At 35.1% G+C, this 25,205-nt stretch overlaps 1 protein-coding gene across 5 annotated transcripts in view; it reads left to right on the forward strand.

The window, feature by feature from the left end:
* C1GALT1 (core 1 synthase, glycoprotein-N-acetylgalactosamine 3-beta-galactosyltransferase 1) overlaps nt 1–25,205 on the forward strand; it is a 41,448-nt gene that overhangs the window by 11,122 nt on the left and 5,121 nt on the right. For 3 of the 5 annotated variants that reach the window (XM_047094933.1, XM_047094935.1, XM_047094934.1), the window contains exons 2-3: nt 14,486–14,722; nt 18,134–18,801. In XM_047094933.1, coding sequence (XP_046950889.1) covers nt 14,486–14,722; nt 18,134–18,801 — 905 coding nt within the window. Of the gene's footprint in view, nt 1–14,485; nt 14,723–18,133; nt 18,802–20,091; nt 20,326–25,205 lie in introns of those variants that run through there. The other 2 variants (XM_047094936.1, XM_047094937.1) reach the window with 2 other exon arrangements.

The raw sequence follows: 25,205 nt of genomic DNA on the forward strand, positions 1-25,205 counted from the left end.
GTTTATTGCACTATCATCTTGTGGGAAGCATCATAGTTGGTAACTCTGAGAGGAAAGATACTATTTTGTGCCTTCTGGTAGTTTACATTGTGTGAACAGGAGAAAATATATCCTTAGCTCCTAGGACAGTATTTGACACATTAAAAGGTACTCAGTCATTAACACTTTTGAAAGATTACATAAAACCTCACAATCAAATTAAAGTTGTATAAATCTCAAGCAGTAATTCTATTTTTAAAAAATGTTTTCTCCAGTCCCAGGTTCAGATGATTAAAAGGTGAGAATGTCTTTTACTGTTCAAGGAGTTCTGCATTCTTTGTATCCTCAGTGGTTTCTATAATACCCAAGGTTAGTGCTGTGTTACACTCTTTATATAAAAATGAAGACAAGGAGAAGGGGAAAGAGTGCCATACAGATTTCCTTTCACTGATGATCCTTAGTGGCTAACACTCAGACTGGAATTTCCAAGTCTGGGTATACCTACCAGTTACCTATCAGTAAAGAGAATGAACCTAAACTAGAGGGAAAGAGCACTGAACTAAAGGGGGAAAGGAAAAGGTTTGCCTTCTCGGCCTTAAACATTACTGTTTGTATCAAAAAGGGAGGCTGAATATAGCATGGTCCATTTTGGGTTGTGTTCACCCAGAAATCAAAACTCTCAAGCGTCCATCCTATTTTTCGTGATCCAGCAAGCTACCACCCACCATTCAATATTTTTTGGAGAAAATTTTTTTTATCAGAATAATGTAGCAGTTCTCAAAGTGTGGTCCAGGGAAAGTGAGATCTCTTAGACCCTTTCAGGAAGACTATAAAATAAAAAATTGTGATACTAATATCAATATTTGCTTTTTTAATTCACTCTCGCATAAATGTATAGTCAGATTTTTAAGAAGCTACATGTTATATGCTATTGCAAAAAATTAAATGCAGAAGGAGGTATGGAATTCTAGATCCAGTGGTCTTCTATTAAACCAGATACTGAGATTTATAAAAATTTAAAGCAATGCCACTCTTCTCTTTCATTTTTTTATAAAATACAATATTTTCCATAAAATGTTATTTATGTTAACAGGTAGTGCGTTTGCCATTATTACTTATGAATAAATGAATATTTAAAAACTTTTTATGTTTTAATTTCTAATAAAAATCTAATCAGTGAATATAACCCATAAAAACAAAAGCTATTTGAGGTCCTCACTAATTATTTAAAGGGATACAAGAGTATAATTTTTGATAGCTGCTTAAGTAATGTATACTCATTAAACTCAACTTGGAAACATGTGGGAAAAAAATCTTAGTTGCCCCTACTCCTAACACTGATATTAGAAGTTAGAATTAAAATTAGAAATGAGAAATTATTAACATTTTGGCATATTTTTCTAGTCTTTTTTTTAAGGATTTTTTTTAAAGCACAGAGTTGGAATAACATTGTATGTAAAACTCTGCATGCTTTTTTTCACTTGTGTTCTAACCGTGTTTCCATGTCATAATGCAATCTTTAAAAAACATTTTAGTGATTGTAAAGCGATGTACTTTATATAATTTTTCCTTTTATTCTAACTTTTGACCATGAATCAATCTTTCATTTAGCAAACACTTGAGAGTTTATGTGCAGGCACTGTTCATAAATGCTTTTTTATATTTTGTTAAGATGATTGCCTTAGATTAAAAATTGAGTCAGTGAGCTACACTTTGAAGGCAAAGAGGGAATATACTAAAGAAAATCTTAACTTGTCTTTTGAGTGTTTTATATTATCAGGTCACATGGCAAATTCTCAAATGTATTAGGTATTAACACAACTCTTTTAGCCTGCATAGTATTGTGGAAAGACTAAGTGAATGAATTTAAAGAAGAGTCTCCTTTGCATTGAGTAGTTAACTATTTTTATTTGCTAGATCATATTTTAGGGCAGTGTTATTTTTAATTTGTGATTCAGATGTACAAGTGACTGACTGTGCATATTTTCCCAGGTTCCAGACCTGCATCTTTTGATAGCTTGCTCAACATTTCTGAATCAGTGCCCTGCTGGCACTTTACGATAGATACAATATGTTACACCAAATATTGATCTGACCAAAGTCTGTCATATTTTTAAAATATCTCTACTCATTACTCATACTTGTTGGATAGTTTAGGTATAAAATTCTAGGTTGTAAATGATTTCTCCTCAGAATTTTGAAGGATTTTCTCCATTGCTTTCTAGCTTTCAGTGTTGCTGTTTGAAAGTCCAAACCATTTCATTGTTGTTTCTTTGCCTCTTTCTCTGAAAGCTTACAGAATAGTTTGACCAAATTGCTCTGAAATTACATCATACTACATCTTTTTTGGGTCTGTTTCTGTTTTTATTCAGAGTGCTAGCTCATTGGATCCTTTCAGTTTGGAAACTTCCTTGAAATATTTAATTGTTGATACCTTCCCTTCTTTTTTATCTGCCCTTCTAAATTGATCTTATCAATTTTCTCTCTTGTTTTCCATCACTTTATCTTTTTGTTTGCTCACTTTTGGGGTGATTTCCTTAACTTTATCTTATGCCTGTTCTATTCAGTAGGTTTTTTATTTTCTTATATTTTAATTTATTTAAAATATCTCTTTTTGTCCTCATATTTTTTTTAAGCTACTGTCTTATTCTTATTTCAGAAATAGAATGCCATGACATTTTTTCTCTTAGGATATCAGTGATTGGGGTTTTTTTTTAGTTTTAATCTTATCATCTCTTCCAAGTTGTTTTAAATTTGACTTTGTTGGTGTTTTTCTTTCATATTAAAGGCATTCCTTAAAATATCTGGTGATTCTTAAGTGGTTATTCATATTTTAGAGTAGATACTAAAAAGCTAATTAAAATCTCTATATACATTTTTGGGGCTATACGGTATTCACTGTACAATGATTGGATTGGAATGATAGATTGCTGAACCTATTGGGGATTCCATAGAGCAAATTAAACCAAATGATTTTTAACTTTACCAGTCCTAAAGTTCCTAGAGCAGATGATGCTAATGCTTTGCCTAAGGGCCCATGTCTTCTTCCTGTTCACAGGGTCCTGATGTATTTTCATTCCCATTATCTGTCTTCTAAGGTTTTTGTTGCAGGGCTGCCCTCACACTGCCAGGGCCTGCTTTGCCAATGTGTAAGCTATGGAAGTGTCTGGGAAATTTATTTCCTAAAGAGAGCCCTTAACCAGTGATTAATTGGTTATAACTCAGGTGTGGCTTGCATTGCCTCCAGAACTGCCCTGTGGGGCTGAGCTAAAATCACCTTCCATGGGATTTTGCATGACCTCCTTCCCTTCCCTGTCCTATTTCCTTGTGTTTTTCCATGGAATAATTTCTCATAAACCTCATCTCATGGTTCCTTTTCTGAAGACCCAGCTTCAGATGGGTTAATGTTTGGGCTTCATTCCCTTTGATAATGTATTGTTTTACAGTGAGATTAGACTGATTTTTTTTTTTTAATGCTATCTTTATTTTGGACTGTCTTTGTCAGATATTTATATATCAAACTTTTACATAAAAGAAGAATTGGTTAAGTTCTGCTTAACTTTTGGAATGATTCATGTAGTACAGGCATACCTCAGAGATATTGTGAGTTCAGTTCCAGACCACTGCTATAAAGCAAATACCACAATGAAACAAGTCAGTTGAATTTTTGGTTCTCGGTGCATAAAGAAGTTATGTTTACACTATAGTCTGTTAAGGGTGCAGTATCATATGTCTCAAAATGTACATACCTTAATTTACCTTATTGAAATATACTTTATTACTAAAAAAATGTTAATCATCATCTGAGCTTTCAGCAAGTCATAATCTTTTTGCTGGTGGAGGGTGTTGCCTCCCTGTTGATAGCTGCTGACTGATCAGGGTGGTGGTTGCTAAAGATTGGGGTGGCTGTGGCAATTTCTTAAACGATGAAATTTGCCACATGCGTTGAATCTTCCTTCATGAATGATTTGTCTGTAGCATAGATACTATTTGATAGCATTTTACCACAGTACAACTTCTTTCAAAGTGGGAGTCAGTCCTCTCAAATCCTGCCAATGCTTTATCAACTAAGTTTATGTAATATTCTAAATCCTTTGTTGCCATGTCAACAATCTTTACAGGAGTAGATTCCATCTCAAGAAATGGCTTTCTTTGCTCATCCTCAAGAAGCAACTCCTCATCCATTCAAGTTTTTTCATGAGATTGCAGCAATTCAATTGCATCTTCAAGCTTCATTTTTAATTCTATTTATCATGCTGTTTCTAACATATCAGCAGGTACTTACTCCTTATTTTTATTTTGAGAGAGATAGAGAGCACATACAGAAGTGGGAGAGGGACAGAGAGAAAGGGAAAGAGAGAGAATCCCAAGCAGGCTCCGCACCGTCAGTGCAGAGCCAGATGTGGGGCTTGAACTCATGATCTCATAGTTCATGAGCTGGAGTCAGACACTTAACCGATTGAACCACCCAGACACCCCTCCTTTGAAATCTTGAACCCTTCAAATTCATTCCCTAGGGCTGGAAACAGCTTCTTCCAAACTCCCGTACATGTTGATATTTTGACTTCTTCCCATGAACCATGAATGTTCTTAATGCCCTATAAAATATTGACTCCTTTTCAGAAGGTTTTTCATTTATTATACCCAGCTCTATCAGATGAATCACTATGTATGGCAGCTATAGCCTTAGAAAATGTATTTCTTAAATAATAAGACTGGAAAGTCGAAAATTACTCTTTGATCTATAGGCCGCAGAATAGATGTTGTATTAGGAGACATGAAAACAACTTTAATCTTGTCCATCTCTACTAGAGCTCAGAGTAACCAAGTATGTTGTCAATGAGCAATAATATTTTGAAAGGAAATCTTTTGTTTTTTTGAGCGGTTGGTCTTAACAGTAGGCTCAAAATGTATTTTTTAATTATTTTTTTAATGTTTATTTTTGAGAGAGAGAGAGTGCAGGTAGGGGAGGTGCAGAGTGAGAGGGAGACACAGTATCGGAAGTAGGCTTCATGCTCTGAGCCATCCAGCACAGAGCCCAACACGGGCTCAAACTCACAGAACACAAGATCATGACCTGAGCTGGAGTCGGACGTTTAACGGACTGAGCCATGCAGGCACCCCAGGCTCAAAATTTAAATAAACAATGTTGTAAACCGATACGATGTTACCCAGGCTTTGTTCTATTTCTAGAGCACAGGCAGAATAGATGGAGCATAATTCTTAAGGGGCTCAAGCATTTTCAGAATGTTAAATGAGCGTTGGCTTCAACTTAAAGTTACCAGCTGCATTAGCCGCTAACGAGAGAGTTATCCTGTCCTGTGACGCTTTGAAGCTGAGTCCAATCTGGTTCTCAAAGTCCTGGATGGCATCTTCTTCCAACAGAAGACCATTTTGTCTTCATTGGAAATCTGTTGTTTGGTGGAGCTATTTTCATTAATTATCTTAAATGGATTTCCCTGGATAACTCAGCTTCTACATCAGCACTTGCTGCTTCACTTTATACTGTTATCTTACAGAGATGGCTTCTTTCCCTTTAACCTCATGAACCAACCTCTGCCACCTTCAAACTTTTCTTGTGCAGTTCCTCATTTCTCTCAGCCTTCATAAAATTGAATGGAGTTAGGGCCTTGCTCTAGATTAGGCTTTGGCTTAAGGGAATGTTGTGGCTAGTTTGATATTCTATCTAGACCACTGAAGCATTCTCCATATCAGCAATAACTAAGCCAGCTATTTAGCTTGCTTATCACTCATGAGTTCACTAGAGTAACACTTTTTTCTGTAAGAATTTTTCCTTTGCATTCACAACCTAGCTTTTTGGCACAAGAAGCCTAACTTTGGGCCTATCTTGGCTTTCAACACACCTTCCTCACTAAGCTTGATCATTTCTAACTTTTAAAGTGAGAGATACGTGACTCTTCCTTTCACTTGAACATGAAGAGACCATTTTAGGCTTACTACTTGGCCTAATTTCAATATTGTTGTGTTTCAGGGAATAGAGAGGTCTTAGGGGGAGAGAAAGAGGAATGACCAGTTAGTGGAGCAGTCAGAACACACACATTTATCAATTAAGTTCACCGTCTTATATGGGTACAGTTCATGGCACCCCAAAACAATTAGAACAGTAACATCAAAGATCACTGATCAGAAATCACTATAACAAATATAATAATGAAAAAGTTTGAAATATTGTGACAGCTGCCAAATTGTGATGCAGAGGCATGAAGTGACATGCTGTTGGAAAAATAACACCAATAGACGTGCTGGACAAAGTTACTACAGGTCTTTAATTTGTAAAAAAGTGTATCTGCAAGGCACAATAAAGCAAAGTGCAGTAAAATGAGGTATGCCTGTATAAAAATTATGTTTTTTGAAAGATTTAAGTATTTTATCCAAGAAAAGCCTGGACCTCTTTGAAGTCTGGCTCTTTATTTCCTTTGTGGTTATTTGTCCATTTAGTTTTTATACCTTGAGTCAGTTTTGATAATTTACATTCTTAGAGAAATGTGTTTCATTTAAGTTTTCATGTTTAATAGCTATTTATTATATAAAATGTTCTCGTGTGTGTGTGTGTGTGTGTGTGTGTGTGTGTGTGTGTGTTTTAATTTTATCTGTGAATGTGGATATAGTTTAAATCCTGATTGGACCAAACCAAGTGTAAAAAAGACATTTGTGAACTAATTGAGGCAATTTGATTATAGAAGACAGTTGTGGAAATTTGATTACATACTTGAGTTGGATGAGTCCAAAGAATTATTGTTAATTTTTTTAGGTGTTGATAATTTTGTTAGGCATTTGATAATGGCTTTTTGCTTTATTAGTTTTATCTATTTTAAATTTTATTGATTTCTGTTATTATTTCACTCATTTTGCTTGCTTTAGGATTATTTTGTTTGTGATTCTTGAAGTGGGACCTGGCGTTAAATGATTTGAAGCTTTTTCTCTTTTCTAATGTAAGCATTTAGTGCTTGCTATAAGTTTTCCTTAGCACTGCTTTAACTGTGTCCCTCTGTTTTTAAACTCTTTCATTGCTGCTTTTGTGTCCCTGTATAATTAACAATACTGTAAATTCCATGAAGGCAGAGAAAGATACTTTGTTTTAGCTTTTCCCAGTATTTAGCACATTGCCATATAATTGTAAATGATTTTTGAACGTCAAGACTTGCATATAGTAATTCAGACTGACCGCTCAACTTAACAATCTGGAATTGTAAAGAAACAAAATTAGTAGAAATGTTCTCAAAATGTTACAAGAAAACTAAGAGAATATGCAAGTAAAATTTTATTCTCTGTAGCAGAAGCTTTAATTTTTTTTAGTGAAAAATGTATTGGAAGCAAGAAAGGGGTTAAGTCTCAGCAATAAGCCTTTTTGTTTAAGCATTCATATAAAGAAATATTTGAAATATTAGCAAGATTACTGTAGGAGAGCAGAAGCATGAAAATTTAGTCTGAAACCAGTTCCGATCTCTCCACTACTCTCTTAATATTTTCAGTCTTTCTTGGAGCCTATGGACTTTTCATTTTTTTGTATCTTTTTTACATCTCAAGATTTATGAATAGAGCAAAAATGGTTTCTTCTAGAATCTGCTGGTAACAATCTTCTTATCTTCCATTTAAAGATAATTTTAGAAAGAAAGGGGGAAGACTATGGAAAGTTGATGGGTGACTATACACGCAAGTGTGGTATAAGTGGGAAAAAACTATTAACTTTAAGTGAAATGCGAGTTAGAATCCTAACTTACCATGTAGGCTGTGTGGTTTGGGTCAATTTCATTAATTTTTCTGAAACTCATTTTCCTCATTTGTAATATGGAGATACTACTATCAAGTTTTCCAGTTGTTGTGAGGATCAGAGAAAACATATAAAAGTTTTAAACATATTTGCCTCATATAGTATATTTGTAAGCATTTATACAGTGTTGTCATTATATAAGATTCCTCTCAATTTTTTAAGGGAAGTCTTTTAGGGAAAATATCAAAAATCATTTTAATGTGGTTTGAAGAGACAACTACATGTTGAATATGTAAATATAGCAAATGAATACTATAAACTAGAAAAAATTATAAATAATAGAATGATAACCTTGGCAGAATATAGCATAAAGTACCAAAATTTAAAAACAACAAAAACACAGGGGCGCTTGGGTGGTTCATTCATTTAAACGTCCTACTCTTGGTTTTGGCTCTGGTCATGATCTGGTTTGTGGGATTGAGCACCACATCAGGCTCAGCACTGGCAGCACGGAACCTGCTTGGGACTTTCTCTCTCCCTCTCTCTGCCCCTTCCCCATTTGTGTCTTTCCCTCTCTCTAAAATAAAAATAAAGAATAAAAATAAAAACAAGGGACGCCTTGGTGGCTCAATTGGTTGAGCATCCGACTTTGGCTCAGGTCATGATCTCACGGTCTGTGAGTTCAAGCCCCGCATCGGGCTCTGTGCTGACAGCTCGGAGGCTAGGGGCTTCTTCGGATTCTGTCTCCCTCTCTCTCTGCCCCTCCCCCGCTCATGCTCGCACGCGCTCTCTCTCTCTCTCTCTCTCTCTCTCTCTGTCAAAAATAAATAAACATTAAAAAGAAAAAAATTAAAAAATAAAAAAAAAACACCGAAAGCCTTGCATTTTAGGGACTTTATTGTGAATTCCCTTGACTTTTTAAAATCCTGAAAATTAGAGGAAGACGTGATCTCATATAAAGGGTATTAAAGTCTTACTGAGAGGATATTAGTAACTGGTGGAATGATTACAAACCAAGCATAGGAGAAGAGGAGCATTTATCTACAAGGATTAAAGATTACTCTGCCCTCAGACTTTTCTGGCATCGGTGTGAGGAGACTATGAACAATATTTACAAAGTTTGTACTTGATCAAGTTGTTCTTCATATATAAAGGCAGTAGTAGACAGTCTTAAGCCTGCAAGAATTTAGAATATAGCACCAATGAGCACTATTACCAAAATTACTTGCTGAAACCCAGCCAAAAAACATGACATTAATGAAGAACTCACATATAAAGGAGCTGTAATAAAAGGACTATTAATGAGCATGGAATCCAATTTAATACATATCCAAGATTAAGCAGTCATGGGAATTACTGTATAATTTATAGAATGTAAACTATGCAAAATTTTACAGGATAAAAATAGTTCACAAAAATTGAGTGTTTGGGGGAGTGTATATAGGCTGATTTCCACATTTCTCACAGCAAGAAATTACTAGGTACTATCTAAAATTGAAATATGTAGTTTTCAAAAAGGGCCTCCAATTGCTTTATATTTTTCATAGTCTTTTTCTTATCTTTAGAAGAGTCATAAGTTTTAGCTCTTTCAAAGTTCATTTAGAGTCATTTAATTTCCCTTTTTTTCCCCAGTAAATTCAAGTAAATCTAACTTCATAGGTTAAATTTTTAAAATAGCGTGATTCACAGTTCTAGTTCTGTAAACCTATGGTAAAATGGTTAAGAATCTGAATTCTTTTTTTTTTTTTTAATGTTTGTTTGTTTGAAGAGAAACAGTGCAAGCCAGAGAGGAGAGAGAGAGAATCCCAAGCAGGCTCTATGCTCAGTACAGTGTCTGACACAGGACTTGATCTCACGAGCCTGGGATCATGACTTGAGCCAAAATCAAGAGTCAGACACTTATCCAACTGAGCCACCCAGGTGCCCCAAGAATCTGAATTCTTGATAGACATTGTTAGTGTGAATGTGAAGATTACTAACCTTCTTTCTGAGTTTATCTGTAAAATGGGAATGACAGTCCCTTGTTTATGGTTTACAGTTAACTTGTCTAAATCTCTCGGTACAGGGCTCAACTGTTAGCTGTAGTTCTCTCCTCTTCATTCTCTGTTATTTATAAAGATGTTATTCCTATCTGTAGTGATATTACCAAATATTAATGATAGCTGTTTCTGAGTGATGGGATTTGAGGTGATTTCTTTCTTTTTCAATGTAATTCTATACTTACTGTTCTATATTGCTTGACTTATTTTTTACAATGAATAACACAAAGCTGTCCCTTAAAAAATAAAGTAAAAATATAAGTTTTACTTGTCCCAGCACTTCTTTTGCATCTGAAATCTCCATTGTTGAGCCTGATAACCTGTATTTTTAAAATGTTCCTCAAGTGATTTTGATGATGTATCAGGTTTAGAAAGCAGTTGACATTGAGAACTTCCCTGCACTTAATTTTAATTAACATATTATAGGCTCCTATAATGTGCAACTTAGTTGTGTAGTGTCTTCCAATCTGGTCTCCTTCCATACTCTTTGTTAAGAATCTAAAGAGGGAGGGGGAATGGGCTAAATAAGGAGCGTTAAGGAATCTACTGCTGAGGTCCTTGTTGCACTATATGCTAACTAACTTGGATGTAAATTTAGAAATTAATTAATTAATTAAATTTAAAAAATGAAATGAAAAAAACAAAAAAGAAAAGAATCTGAAGAGTTGAGGGTGCAGATTTTTGCCAAAAATCGGAGTAGGGCTTGGGGTACATTGTACCTATATGAGGTGGCTATTTTATCACAGGAACAGGAAAATAAAATGGGCGTAAACGGAAATTTAGTCATAAGGCAGGAGTCTTTGAAATTGGAAGGGGATGGGATAAGAACAACAGGGGTGAGCCAACACATTTTGGCTGATAATGCACTGGAGGAAGATGGGGGGAGAGGATGGCAGCCATCCAACGGCATCACAAAATATTTTTTAATTAAAAACAAATTTTTTAACATCCAGAAGTCAATTTTCCCTCTACTCACCCCAGAACAGGTATGTTGCTAAAAAGTGCCACCTCAGCTGAGAAAACCCTATCCATAAATATGTCACTAGTTTTCTACAAACAGTAAACCATCCCTGCTGCAAAAGTAGAGTTGTTCTGAAGCTCAGTGTCATGTGGAAAATGGTGGGGTAGCAGGTTAGTATTCATAGTTACTGGAGCTAGATGAGCACTTAATTAACTTCATATATCTGCTCTGATGATAGAAGAAATGGATTTTCTCTGGTCCTGCAGTCCTTTCCCCTTCTCAGTCACAGTGCTTTCTGTCTAAAGTGGTACTGAACACCACTGTGACTGTTGCTTTCTCCTCTAATACCAGGAGTAGTAAGACTACAGCAGTGCAAAATTCAATTGGACTGTGTCCTTCTGAGACTGTGAAGTGATTATATCTAGTATATAGTGAGGAAAGTCACAACCAGTACAAAAACAAAATCAAAACCAGTGTGCTAGAAGGCAAAGTGTCAGAGAATTAGAAGATGTGGTGTAAATTGCTTACAGTGTGGCTCCTAAATGATTCAGTGTCTGCTAATGTTACCTTAATAGCTTTCCTTCAGGTTTATTGCTTCAGTCTTACTCTGACAATCTTTTTATATTTACCATAAAAAATCTAGAGTTAGGATACCTTTCATTCACTTCTCTTGGCTTCGTGTTTGCAGTTCATGGTACTTTCAAATTACTTTTGTTGGTAAAGTCTTGATAATGTATGCTCTTACTAAAGGGAGATTTCGAGATTCTTGAGTAGTTCTCTTTGGCTCCCCCCCCCCTTGTATAATGACTCAGCAGTTCTGTACATTAGTGCTCATCACAGTAAATGCACTCTTAATCCCTTTATCAATTTACCCATCCCCTACCCACCTCCCCTCTGCCAACCACCAGTTTTGTGTATTTAAGACTCTGGTTTTTATCTCTTTTTCTCTCTGCTTTTGTTTCTTAAATTATACATATGCGTGAAATGATATGGTATTTGTCTTTCCTGACTTCATTTAGCGTTATACCCTCTAGATCCACCCATGTTATTGCAAATGGAAAGATCTCATTCTTTTTTATGGCTGAGGAATATTCCAGTGTGTGTGTGTGTGTGTGTGTGTGTGTGTGTGTGTGTGTGTGTATCACCCATCTTCTTTATCCATTCATCTATGGATGGACACTTGGATTGTTTTTATATCTTGGGTATTATAAATAATGCTGCAGTAAGCATAGGGGTGCATATATCTTTTTGTATTAGTGTTTTTTTAATTTTCTTTGGATAAATATCCAGTACTGAAATTACTGAATCATACGGTAATTCTATTTTTAAATTCCTTGAGGAATCTCCATACTGTTTTCCACAGTGGCTGTATCAACAGTGTACAAGCCTTCCTTTTTCTTCACATCTTTGCCAAAACTTGTGTTTCTGGCCATTCTGACAGGTGTGAGGTGATATTTCATTGTAGTTTTGATTTGCATTTCCCTGATGATTAGTGATATTTAGCATCTTTTCATGTGTCTATTGGCTATTTGTATGTCTTCTTTGGAAAAATATCTGTTCAGGTCCTCTGCCTGTTTTTAATCAGATTACTCGGGATGTTTTGGTGTTGAGTTATAAGTTCTTTCTGTATTTCAGATAGTAACCCTTTATCGGATATATCATTTGCAAATAATTTTGAGGTTTTTAGAATTTCAAAAGAATCATTTAAACCAAGAGGGATATTTTCCCTGGGATTGTGGATTATACCTTTTGGGTGTAAGGATTTCACTAAAGACCAATCTAAATGGGGAAAAGAGGACAATAGCAAGAAAGAATTTGAGACTCCCTCTCAGGAAAAATAGCAACAAGATTGGATAAACTTATTTCTGCTTTTCCTCTGGGAAATTGGGTAGGGAAGTTGAGTGGGACATATATACTCTTCATCCAGGAAGGCCTACCTTTCTGAATTTAAGAATGCAGTTAAGGTAGAACAAAGGAAGTAAGTAAACAAGTGCCTGCCAGATGAACATAAGGGAAGGGAAGCACAAATAATATAAAACAGGGAGAGAGACAAAACATAAGAGACACTTAAATATGGAGAACAAACAGAGGGTTGCTGGAGGGGTTGTGGGAGGGGGATGGGCTAAATGGGTAAAGGGCATTAAGGAATCTACTCTTGAAATCATTGTTGCACTATATGCTCACTAATTTGGATGTAAATTAAAATTAAATTAAAAAATAAATACAATAAAATAAACAAGTGCCTGCCAGTTTCATATGGGTAATTTACATCTCAAGGATTAGTGAACAACTTTGCTCACACTGTCTTTCCTTTATCTTCTGCTTTCCCCTTGGAATCATCCTTCTCAAATTTGAATTATTATTCTAGAGAGGACCTGTAATACGAGACATAAGATAAGCATGGTATAGCTCCATGGCTTGACAATTTTACTTATAGATTTGAGTATGAATACTTTTGTGTTGAATATATGTATATTAAATATGTATTAAAAGGAATAAAGTAAAAGGTTATTTGAGCTATTTTTTATATAAGTTTTTTACTAAAGTAAATGTTAATATAGAAAAATGTGTAAATTTTTTTTTATAATGTTTTTTATTTATTTTTGAGACAGAGACAGAGCATGAGTAGGGGAGGGGCAGAGAGAGAGGGAGACACAGAATCCCAAGCAGGCTGCAGGCCCTGAGCTGGCAGCACAGAGTCCGATGTGGGGCTCGAACTCACAAACTGCTAGATCATGACCAGAGCCGAAGTCGGACGCCTAACCGACTGAGCCACCCAGGCGCCCCAACAGCTTGGTGAATATCTCAAAGATAACTATGTAGCTACTACTTTTATTTTGATATTAGCATACTTTCTTTTTGTAAGTGTTTGAATGATACATCTTTTTCCATCCTTTTGCTCTTTCTGAATATATTTAATGTGTGTCTCTTATAAGCAGCATATAGATGGGTTTATTTTCTTTCTCTAGTCTGGCTGGCTATCTTTATCTTTTAATTAGAGTTTTCAGTCTTTTTACATTAATGTCATTGGTGATATATTTACATTAAAATCAGTCATAATACTATTTTTTTCTGTTTATTTCATCTGTTCTTTATCCACTTCTCTTTTTTCCTTATATTTGATTATTATTTTATATTTCATTTTTTCTGTTTTAGTTATGTATTCTTTTTTTTAATGATTATACTAGTAATTACTTTATACATCCGTAGTCTTTTAAAATCTAACATTAATACTTCTACTACTTCTGGACAACAATAGGATTTTAGAACATAATCTCTGTGTCCTCCCCACAATTTTTATACAAGTTTTACCATTTGTTTCAATGATAGTAATATTTGTGAGATATTATGTTGTGTCATATTATATATATTTTTTATATAATATCTATATACCACGTAATATGAACTACCAAAAGAGAAAAAAAAGATAAATTTAACTATTTCGACAGCAAAAAAGAAGAGTGTGGCAAGCAGGCTTGGGTTCACAAAGGATTCTAGTTGGGAGGAACAGGAAATTCTATGTGCAAATACTGACCTATTTACCCATGTTCCACTCTAACAATGATTCTCTAAGCTACTACTCATCTATTTTATTGAATTGTCCATAATGTGTGTTTTAGCAGCAAATAAAGAGATAAAAGTTAAATATTCTTAGAAATGTTCTCCTATATGGAAGGAATTAACTTTCCCATATGGCTAAAAGTTAATCAAGTTTTTTCCTCATAGTATGTATGCTTTATAATTTATAACATCTTGCTAATTTTTTTCTTACAGAAATAAACTTTCGGGAAATGGCCTCTAAATCTTGGCTGAATTTTTTAACCTTCCTTTGTGGATCTGCAATTGGATTTGTTTTATGTTCTCAGTTATTTAGTATTTTACTGGGAGAACAGGGTGATACCCAGCCTAATATTCTTCATAATGATCCTCATGCTAGGCATTCAGATGATAATGGACAGAATCATCTAGAAGGACAGATGAACTTCAATGCAGATTCTAGCCAACATAAAGGTATGGTTTGCTTTATTAAGGAGTAAACACAAACAGTAGTTTTCAGTCTGTGTAAGTGTTGTGAGACTTGGAAAAGGCAATTTATTTGAATTTTGTTACATACAATATCTTTTTATAAAAGTGAGCTTAATTCCTGATATTTAATGACAATTCTTGGTTTGCCTCAGCAGAAGGAAGTTGCTAAAACCCAGATTTATTTAGGGAGTACGGTATTAATTTTGAATTCATTTTTAAGTAGAGATAGTTCAGAAACTGTAATTTGGGGAAAGGCAGAACTTTCAGATTAGATTTGTTTTTGAAAATATTCATTTAGCCTAATTTTGTTATCATGGTTTCTGTGTCTTTCGTTTTTGCCATTATCTGATTTTAGTCTTAGTTTTTACTTAGTCTTGTCTTATAGAAATTAAAGAGGTATATATAAATCTCAATTTATATATATTTTTCAATTTATATTTTTATCAGTAGCTAAAATAACTAATCTTTTCACCTTTTAAGAGGCATAAAAACTTAAGAGGAGGAAAGAACTAAGGATGTGTTATAATGACTTCATTTTCTCCTGGTCACCTGCTTCTAACAGGATGTTCTCAATTGTGTCCTCTGGTGCCCCTTTAAGTGTTGGTTTTCCCCATGTTTCTGTCCTTTGGCTGTTTCTTTTCTTGTGTGATATCATCAATTCCTATAATTTTAGTTCCCATCTATTCTTTATTGTCTTTGTCTTAGCCCAGTTCCTAACACTGAAAAGACATTAACATAATTCAAAGATCTCTGCAAGTGTGATTTATTTGACAAAAAAGAATACAGCAGCTTGAAAACAATTGGAATCCTGGGATGCAGAGGGTCCCCCAGTTAAGAATTGTTTCTTGTATCTTTTTGGCAATAAGATATTTCTTTCCTACCTCTCAGGCAGAAGCTGAGGGATGAAATACCACATCCTGGTTGAGTTATTATGAACTAGCAAGCACATGTATACTCTTACAAATTATGTCATATTGTGTAAATGTTTATACAACTCTGATTCAGCTCTGAGTAGGTGCTCTGTGTTCTTATCATAGAGCAGTTAATCACCATCATAGAGCAATGAGCATTGCTCCAGATTGTCGAAGGATCAGTTGGAGCCATGCTTTTTCTACTAGTAGGCTGTATCAGGTCACTGCAGGCACACATATTAGGTACCTACTTGTCCTGCTCGATGGTCCACATCTGTCTAAGCTAGAAACTGAAGTCATGCTAGATGTCTTCTTTCACTTACCAATCAATCCCATTTCCCGTAAGTTCTAACACTCTACTTCTTTACCATTTTTCAGATTTCTTCTCTCCATTCATTTCCCCTAGTACAGACCTTCAGTTGTACCCAGGTACCTACATCAACCAAACTTCACTCTACCTCTTGTCTTTTCTTATGGTGAGCTTCTACTCATTTAAAGACCTATTTTCTGCATCATCTGTTTCCTGATTTTGCTTTATCTCCCCTTCTTCTCTGTTCTGGCCAAGTTCCCATTCCACTATTCTATAGGATTTATCAGCCACAGCTGTCTTATTCCTCAGCACATTGAACAGAGCTCTGTTTGTACAGAGCTCTACTATAGCATCGCTGTTAGTGTGTGTCACATACTGGTTTGCATGCCAAGGTCTCCTGCAAGATTGTGAATTTTCTGTAGTAGGCCGTATGTCTTACTCATCTTTTCATCTCCTGTGCGAGCACATGCCTACAACAAAGTAATTAATAAATGAATAACTAAAAAATGAGAAAGAATATTTCTACCAAATCCCAGCAGTGAGGAGAAGGTTGTCTTGCTCAAAGTGAAACATTAGAAAGTCCTGCATCTACCAGTTTCCCTGTTCATCCAGTATTTTGTTTATCTATAGCCAGGAGTTTGGGACCCTCAAGTCCCAATGAAATATGAATGCTGTCTGAAAATAGGGTGATTTTGTTTGTTTTTGAATTGTGAATTATCGATATTCAGAGGGACAAGAGAATATTTTTAGTGCATGCCCAATCTTGCCCAATGTTGTATTCCCTCTCAATTAGTTAAGTAGAACTTTATGCCTCCAGTTGTTAATTTTTCACAGGACTGAGCTTTTGTAACTCACTGGTTGGCCTTACCTTTAAGGACATGCTTCCTCAGGATTCTGCCTGTATTATTACCATAAGAAACTATGGTTTTGCAGGTCCATGCTGGTCCACAACCACATAAGTATTGAAATTGGGATTAAATAGTTGGAAGCTTTCATGGTAATTTAACAGAGTAATTTTTGTCTAAACTATAAGAATTAGTACTTACACTTTGCAATATCTTTTTTAGTTTTTTTTTTCTACTAATTCATTTTTTAGCATGTTTACAAAAGTATAGGTCCTTAACTATTGAAATAAAAATTGATCCTTCACCAAGCACTGGTATAGAATCTTAAAATTAGAGTCTTACTTTAAACCATTAATACTCAGAATGTGGTCCTGGCCTGACAGTGTGAATTATCTGTTACCAGTCTGCATCCAGATAGGGAGTTTGTATCAGGATGTAACTCAGTTAAGCTCGCTTTTTAGTTAGGTGGACTTTTTGTGGGGTATAGCAGGACTTCCTTGATGAAAGAAGTAATGTGTTGCTTTATATTCTGGCATAAGCTCCCTATTTCTTTACAAAGGAGTACTTTGAAAAACATTGCTCTAGATAGTCTTGGAAATACTACTGATACTCTATTCTGTTTCTGACTGATGGATTTGCATTTTGGAATGAAATATGGTACTATGAGAAGTAATCTCAACTCTCTATTAACCTTGTTTCTTCAAACTGAGATGGTCATGAAAGCCTTTTTTAAAGTCATGTCAGGGTACTTGTATAAATTCCTAACAGTGAACTCTTGTGGACTCCAAAATGAACTGCTACTTCAATAGCATGTCTTTCCTGTCTTTTAGAAGCTTATTCAGAGCAGTGAGAAATTCCTTCAGTGTTCTGTTGTGAACCAGTAGAAGCTTTCTTTGTAGAATGAAGTGAAAAACAGAAACTAAGACTGTGCTTTATATGTATACAAATCTCTGAGAGAACTTGGAGATTAAAATGCAGATTCAGATTCAGTAGATCTGGGGTGTGCCTGAGATTCTGCATTTCTAACTCCCAGATGATGCTAATGCTGTTTGGTCAATAAACCACAGTTCAAATAGTAAGAATCTAAGTCATAGTGGCAGTTCTTATTAACGCCAATGAATCTCCTGGACAAGACTGACATGATACCAATAAATCAGAATGTCAATTCATATTAGGTTGAGTTTTGCTTTCTTTCAGCTAAATTATTAATGCTAGAAAGGTAAATAGAAGGGGGCCTTTGAAATTGCGTAAGAAAACGTTTTCTTCAATATAATTTATTTGCATTTTTACACCTATGTAGATATAACTCTAAAAATTTTTTGTTTAATAGATGAGAACACAGACATCGCTGAAAACCTCTATGAGAAGGTTAAAATTCTTTGCTGGGTTATGACAGGGCCTCAAAATCTAGAGAAAAAGGCCAAACACGTCAAAGCTACATGGGCCCAGCGTTGTAATAAAGTGTTGTTTATGAGTTCAGAAGAAAATAAAGACTTCCCTGCTGTGGGACTAAAAACCAGAGAAGGCAGAGATCAACTATACTGGAAAACAATTAAAGCTTTTCAGTATGTTCATGATCATTATTTAGAAGATGCTGATTGGTTTATGAAAGCAGATGATGATACATATGTTATACTAGATAATTTGAGATGGCTTCTCTCAAAATACAACCCTGAAGAACCCATTTACTTTGGCAGAAGATTTAAGCCCTATGTAAAGCAGGGCTACATGAGTGGAGGAGCAGGATATGTACTGAGCAAAGAAGCCTTGAAAAGATTTGTTGATGCATTTAAAACAGACAAATGTACACATAGTTCCTCCATTGAAGACTTAGCACTGGGGAGATGCATGGAAATTATAAATGTAGAAGCGGGAGATTCCAGAGATACCACTGGAAAAGAAACTTTTCATCCCTTTGTACCAGAACACCACTTAATCAAGGGGTATCTACCTAGAACCTTTTGGTACTGGAATTACAACTATTATCCTCCTGTAGAGGTAAGTTTAGAAATTGTATTACTGTATAAATACTTAGACTGACTTTTATTTACTTAAAAAAAAAAAACTAGCAAATAATGTGTTTCTTTGGTACCAATAACTAAGAATCTCCTTTACTCTTTTTATATAGAGTGGCGACGTATAATAAAATAGCTGAGAATATGAATGCCAGCAATAGTAATTCAATAAATATTGGTGCTATTATATGTCAGGCACTAAAAATATAGCGGTAAATATGGTCAAGTTCCAGTTCTCGGGAACCTTATAACATAACAGTGTATTATGAATCTTACATTCTGGATGCAGAGACATAGAATAAACAGGCAGACTAGTAAAGATAAAATATGATATTAGGTAGTGATAAGTGCCCTGAAGTAAAGTAAATCCAGGTAAGGGGATAGAGAGTGACCCAGAGTGTCATGGGGTATGCTAGTTTGGGTGATTATGAAAGGTGTCTCTAAGGGGTGACTTTTGAAAAGAAATCTGAGGGAGGTTAGAGAGCAGGCTGTGTGAAGATCTGGGTAAAGAGCCTTCAAGGTTTCAGGAATGGTGCATGAAAAGACTTTTGAGGTTCAGAAAGACCTAGGTTGAAATCTTCTCCCACTTAATAGTTGAATGACTTTGGATGGACAGAATTTTCCCAAGTTCTGAGCCTGAGTTGCCTCATTTGGAAAATGGACCTGATCTATCTGTCTCACTCAATTGTAATTACAGTGTTTGCCTGTCACACAGTAAGCACTTAATAAGCCTTAGCTCTCATTTGGCATCTTAGAGAATTTTATTTAAAATACATTATTTTATTAGATATCTCAGATGTACAGCTAAATATTTGAGAAGAATTAATATTTTGTACCCACTAACTAGCTTTACCAAATATTAATCTTTTGCCACATTTGCTTCCTTTTTTAGAACAAAAAAGGATATAGATACAGTTGAGGCCTGTGTACCCTCCCTAGTCCAGTTTTCTTATCTCCTTCTTCAGTGTTAACCACTATCATGAATTTAATGTTTGTCATTACCATGCATGGTTGTATCTTTTTTCCTACATATTTATGTATCCATAAATAATATATAGTATTGTTTTGTAGGTTTTTAAACAAATGGAATTATTCCATAAAAATCCTTGAACATTTGCTCTTTTCATACAACATTAAAATTTATCAACATTAATACCTGTATGTGCTTCATTAATTTAGGCTGCTGTGTAATCTAAGGTATGAGTATGTGGTAATTAATCCATTTGCCTGCTGGTAAACATTTAGAAATTTGTTTCCACGTTTTCACTGTTAGGAACATTGCAGCAGTGAATGACTGAAGGAGACCAGGAATCATAAACCTAGCCATTTTTTCGGTTCATATCTGTTATTGATTAATAATGCATGTAGGTAAGTCATTAGTACTCTCTGGCCTCTTTTTTCTGGCCCTAAGATACAAATAATACACCTCATGCTAGCATTCTCAGCTTCACAAGCCAGTTTTTTCAAATCATTATCTAGGACAGTGGTTCTCAACTGTGGGCTTTTTTGCCTCCCAGAGGACATTTGGCAAAGTCTGGAGACATTTTTTGTTGTCAGTTGGGAGGCTGCACTGGCATCTAGTGGGTAGAAACCCACAAGATTGTAAACCCACTAGATGCTAAACATCTCACAATGCATAGGACAGCTCCCCACAATAAAGAATTATCTGGTCTAAAATGTCAGTAACACAGAGGTTAAGAAACCTTGACCTGGAACAACTGATCCAGTCTTTGGGTAATCAGCTTTGAAAACTTAGAAGCAAATCACTACTGCTTCCGATGTCAACCACCAGTCTGTTCTTGGTACTTAATAGCTATTCCTTACAGTAACAATAGCTTTTCCTTACAGAAACAATAGCTATTCCTTACAGTAATTCTGCATTTAATAGGTGACAAAACTGAGACTCCAGAAAGTCAAGTAATCTGTCTTTCCTGATAGTCTAGGCAATACTGCAAACCACTCTGATTCTAAAACTTGTAATTTCCATCATGAGCTCCCCTCCATGATTAATGGGATATGTGCCCCAAAGGGAAGAGCTGAGGAATGTTAAAATAAACACTCTGTTGTTGGGATGAAATTCTACTTTAATAAACAAACAGTTTAAAGTTTGATTCTGGGGTGCCTGGGTGGCTCAGTCAGTTAAGCTTCTGACTTCGGCTTAGATCATGATCTCACAGTTTGTGGGTTCAAGCCCGACATTGGATTCTCTGCTGTCAGTACAGAGCCCACTTAAGATCGTCTGTCCCCCTCTCTGTCTGCCCCTCCCCCACTTGTTCTCTTTCTCTCTCTCTCAAAATAAGAAAATAAATTATTTTTTAAAAAGTTCATTTCTATGTATTGAGGCTGTTTGAAACCTTATGCTAGCACTTTATTGCTATTTTAGATGCAGCAATTTCCTAGACTATAAAACAGATGTATTCCCGGTCTGCTTTTTGATAGTCTATTTTTATTTTGTTCTAGTGAGTGCTTGCGTGCTTTTTTGATGTAAACTTTTCTTAGCATAATCTGACCATTCCAAGATTACTTGATCTCTTCCCTTCTTAATTCTGTCCTCCTTCCCATCCAAACTTAAAAACATTACAAATGCATATAACAAAAACACCTAAATGCATATAAGATTTTACTAAGAGTGTCTCATATTGGTTACACATACAGTAACAGTAAAGGGACGTCCTAATTGTTGTATGTTGTAACCAGTAAAATATCCTTCTTTCCCTTTAAGAGTGCTACCCACAATTCCCACCTACAAATAGGGTGTACCTAACAATATACTTTATATGAACAAAATAAATATTTCTATGATACATCTTTTATTTAAATTGTAGTTGTTTTTAAAATGGATGCAAAATTTATGTTTTCTATAAAAATTTATTCAGTTACGTAAAAGACTTGGAAGTACCAAAATTGACCCAACTTCTAGTCCTGCCTCTTCTCTCCCAGGAAGTTACATACACACAATGTGAAATCAAACTTCTGTTATTACTCATCCATCGTTTAACAAATTTTCTTCTCCCTAAGTGAATTACGATTTTCAAAGTTATCCTAAATCTCATACATATACTTTTTCTTTGTAGTAATCACTAGAAACACATTGTGGAATATTTTTATTTTAGTAAGTCTGTGTGTGAGATATTACAGTTGATCAAAGAGTTACATTCTTAAGTTGGTTGTTTAGAACGTGTTCTTCACGCAATTCCCTTCTCCCACCACCTTCTCACTTCCCTAGAAGTAAGTTCCTCGGACTAAAGTCTGTTTCCTAGAAATCGCCTTCACCAGAGAATGTGTAATCAGTCTTAATATAGTGGATTTAAAAAATGTGTAAACAGACACACACACACACACACACACACACACACGTATATATCCCTGTGTGTGAAATTGCCTTTTTTGTAGGTCAGAAATGATCAAATAACAATTTATTCTCTTCTTCAGTTCTATTTGCATTAAGTGTATCATCTGAAACTTACTGATACATGGTTAAGGTAGAGAGCTCCTGATTTTTCCAAGTTGTTAACTGATTGTTCCCATACCATTTTTAAAAAACATTTTTTAATGTTTATTTATTTTTGAAAGAGAGAGAAAGTGTGAGCGGGGGAGGGGCAGAGAGAGAGAGAGGGAGACACAGAATCTGAACCAGGCTCTAGGCTCTGAGCTATCAGCACAGAACCGGATGCGGGGCTCAAACTCACAGACTGCTAGATAATGACCTGAGCCAAAGTCGGATGCTTAACCGACTGGCCCACCCAGGTGCCCCTTTTCCAGTACCATTTTTTAACTGTCTTATTTTCATTGCTGATTTAAAATATCTCCTGTGTTGTATACTGTAGTGTTACTTACAGTAGAATTGGTGTCTGGTATTTCAGTTCTGTTCCACTGTCCTATTTGGTTTTGCCTAAGCACCATATTGTTTTGAACCTTGTAACTTTACAGATTTTGAAGTTATTAATCTAAGATTGTATATTCCTGTGCTTTATATATCTCTCAGATTGTTTTGGTAATACTGTGCCTTTATCCTTATGCATTAATTTATTCATTTAGGGACAATGGATGTCTTTGTCTGGGATTTAAAATTTTATTTTCGGTCCTTTAGTAAAGCTTTATATTTTCTCCAGATTTTATTTCTTCTTAAGTATCTCCCTATGTTTTTAATTTCAAATGTTTATTTCTTTAGAGAGTGAGCAGGGGAGAGGGGCAGAGAGAGAGAGAGAACTCTAAGCAAGCTCTGCACTGTCAGCACAGAGCCCAACTAAGGGCTTGAATTCATGAACCATGAGATCATGACCTGAGCCAGTATCAACAGTTGGACACTTAACCAACTGAGCTGCCCAGGAGCCCTCTCCCTTTGTTTTTAATGTTTTTGTTACTACTCTACCTGGGCTCTTCTTAAAAACTTTTTGAATGTTATATATGAAAGCTGTTATTTCTTGAAAGCATCTTTAAAGTCTGGCTTTGTTCTGGATTTTCTATTTCTGATGATTTTTTACTTGATTCTCTTGAATTTTGGTAGGGACCATAATTATATGCAAAGAACTATTTTGTTTCTAATAGTTATAGCTGTTTTCTTTTATCACCTTATTGCTTATAAATCTTAGTAACAGTATCCTGGCCATCTAGCAAAAAAAACAATAATGCAATAGAGTAAAACATAATTAATGCAGTAAATATTATCAAAAATATTATTGCAGTATTTCAGGGTCACATAAAATTGCTGTCAGAAAGCATCAGCAATTTAAAATTAATTGCTATTAATTTAGTCCTTTAGTTTAATATGCACTGGCCAGTATAGTAGTCACTAGCCAGGTATGACTGTTGAATATTTGAAATATGGCTAGTCCAAATTGAGATGTGCTGTCAGTATAATAAAATTCCTACCTGATTTCAAGGACTCAGCACAAATAAAAGAATGATTTAATAATTTTAAAATATTGATTGCATATTGAAAAAAGAATATGGATTTATTTAGTTAAAATATATTCAAATTAATTTCACTTTTTTACTTTTTTTTAATTAAAAACTTTTCTTTTAATTTTAGAGAGCATGTAAGGGAGAGGTGCGGGGGAGGGGAGTGGGGAGAATCTTAAGCCGGCTTCACATTCTGCGCAGAACCCGACGTGGGGCTCAATCCCACAACCCTGGGATCATGACCTGAGCCAAAATCAAGAGTTGGATGCTCAACTGACTGAGCCACCCAGGCACCCCTCACTTTTTTACTTTTTAAATATGGCTACCAGATTTTAAACTGCATTATGTGGTTCACATATATCTATTGGGCAGAGATGGTTTGATGATCACAAGTTCACTTACCTACTTACTTTTCAGATTTGTTCCTATCCTTACATTGCCTTCAAGGTGTAAGAAGTAGGCACCAAACAATTTTCCAGTGTCTATGTGATTGTCCAGAAACCTCACATATCCTGTGTTTGTTTCAAAGGAAAGTTCAGGAGAAGGCCAGAGAAAATATAGTGGACAATTCCTTGATAATTTTTACTGCATTGTAAGCATGCAGTAAGTGAATTCAAACATGAATTATTAAATGTTCAGTATGAATCTTCACTGAGAACTTGCCAGAATATCTTACTTCTTGGTCCTTGCAAAGACATTAGATAGAGTGTGAAGTTTTGTTTGAGTCACCTGGGTGAAACATTCTGTAGATACCAGTTCTAACCCCAAAATAACCTTATGACTGTTTAATTCTGGGGTCAGTTTTGTGTTTTTTTCTGTGTTATGTTCTTGCTTTTTTTTTTTTTTTCTGTTTCTTTGTTGTATTTTTTTTATTATTGTCATGTTTTTATCTTTTTTAAACCTGTTCTCATACCAACTCTGTTAGGAATCAATCGGAGTTATATATCTGAGCAAATGTTTATGATCTACTTACTAGGGCCACCTAAATGTGATTATTCTATCAATAATGTCAACATTTATTGAGCATTTACTACAAGCTAAGCTGGTCCCAAGCATTTTACAAACATTATCTCCTTTAAGTAACTATCTTTTGCAGATGAAAAAATTGAAGCTTATAGAGAGATTAATTAACTTGCCCAAGGTCATACACCAATAGGCAGAATTTGACACTAGTAGACAAAATTTGGATTCAAACTTAGATTTGACTCAGCACTTCCTCTTAAATACTGTACTGTTTGGGTTGATGTGCAGATGAAGTATTAGGTTGCAGACACATAATGGGCAAGGCTTTGTAGTCACTGAAATTCTCCAAAGATGTTTTTCTGAGGTTGAGCCAAGCAAAAATTCATAGTGAGAACATTATGAAGAAAAAACAAAACTCAGAAATAGAGCTTCATTCTTTATAGAGCTGCCTGTTTCATTTGAGGAAGTCTTAAGATTCTTTTCTGCAAAAACACTATAGATTCTAAGAGAATATTATTTCAG

The sequence above is a fragment of the Lynx rufus genome, unplaced genomic scaffold, assembly GCF_022079265.1.
Source record: "Lynx rufus isolate CCGP_SWC_20201006 ecotype Redwood Valley unplaced genomic scaffold, mLynRuf1.p SCAF_4, whole genome shotgun sequence".
Taxonomy (NCBI): domain Eukaryota; kingdom Metazoa; phylum Chordata; class Mammalia; order Carnivora; family Felidae; genus Lynx; species Lynx rufus.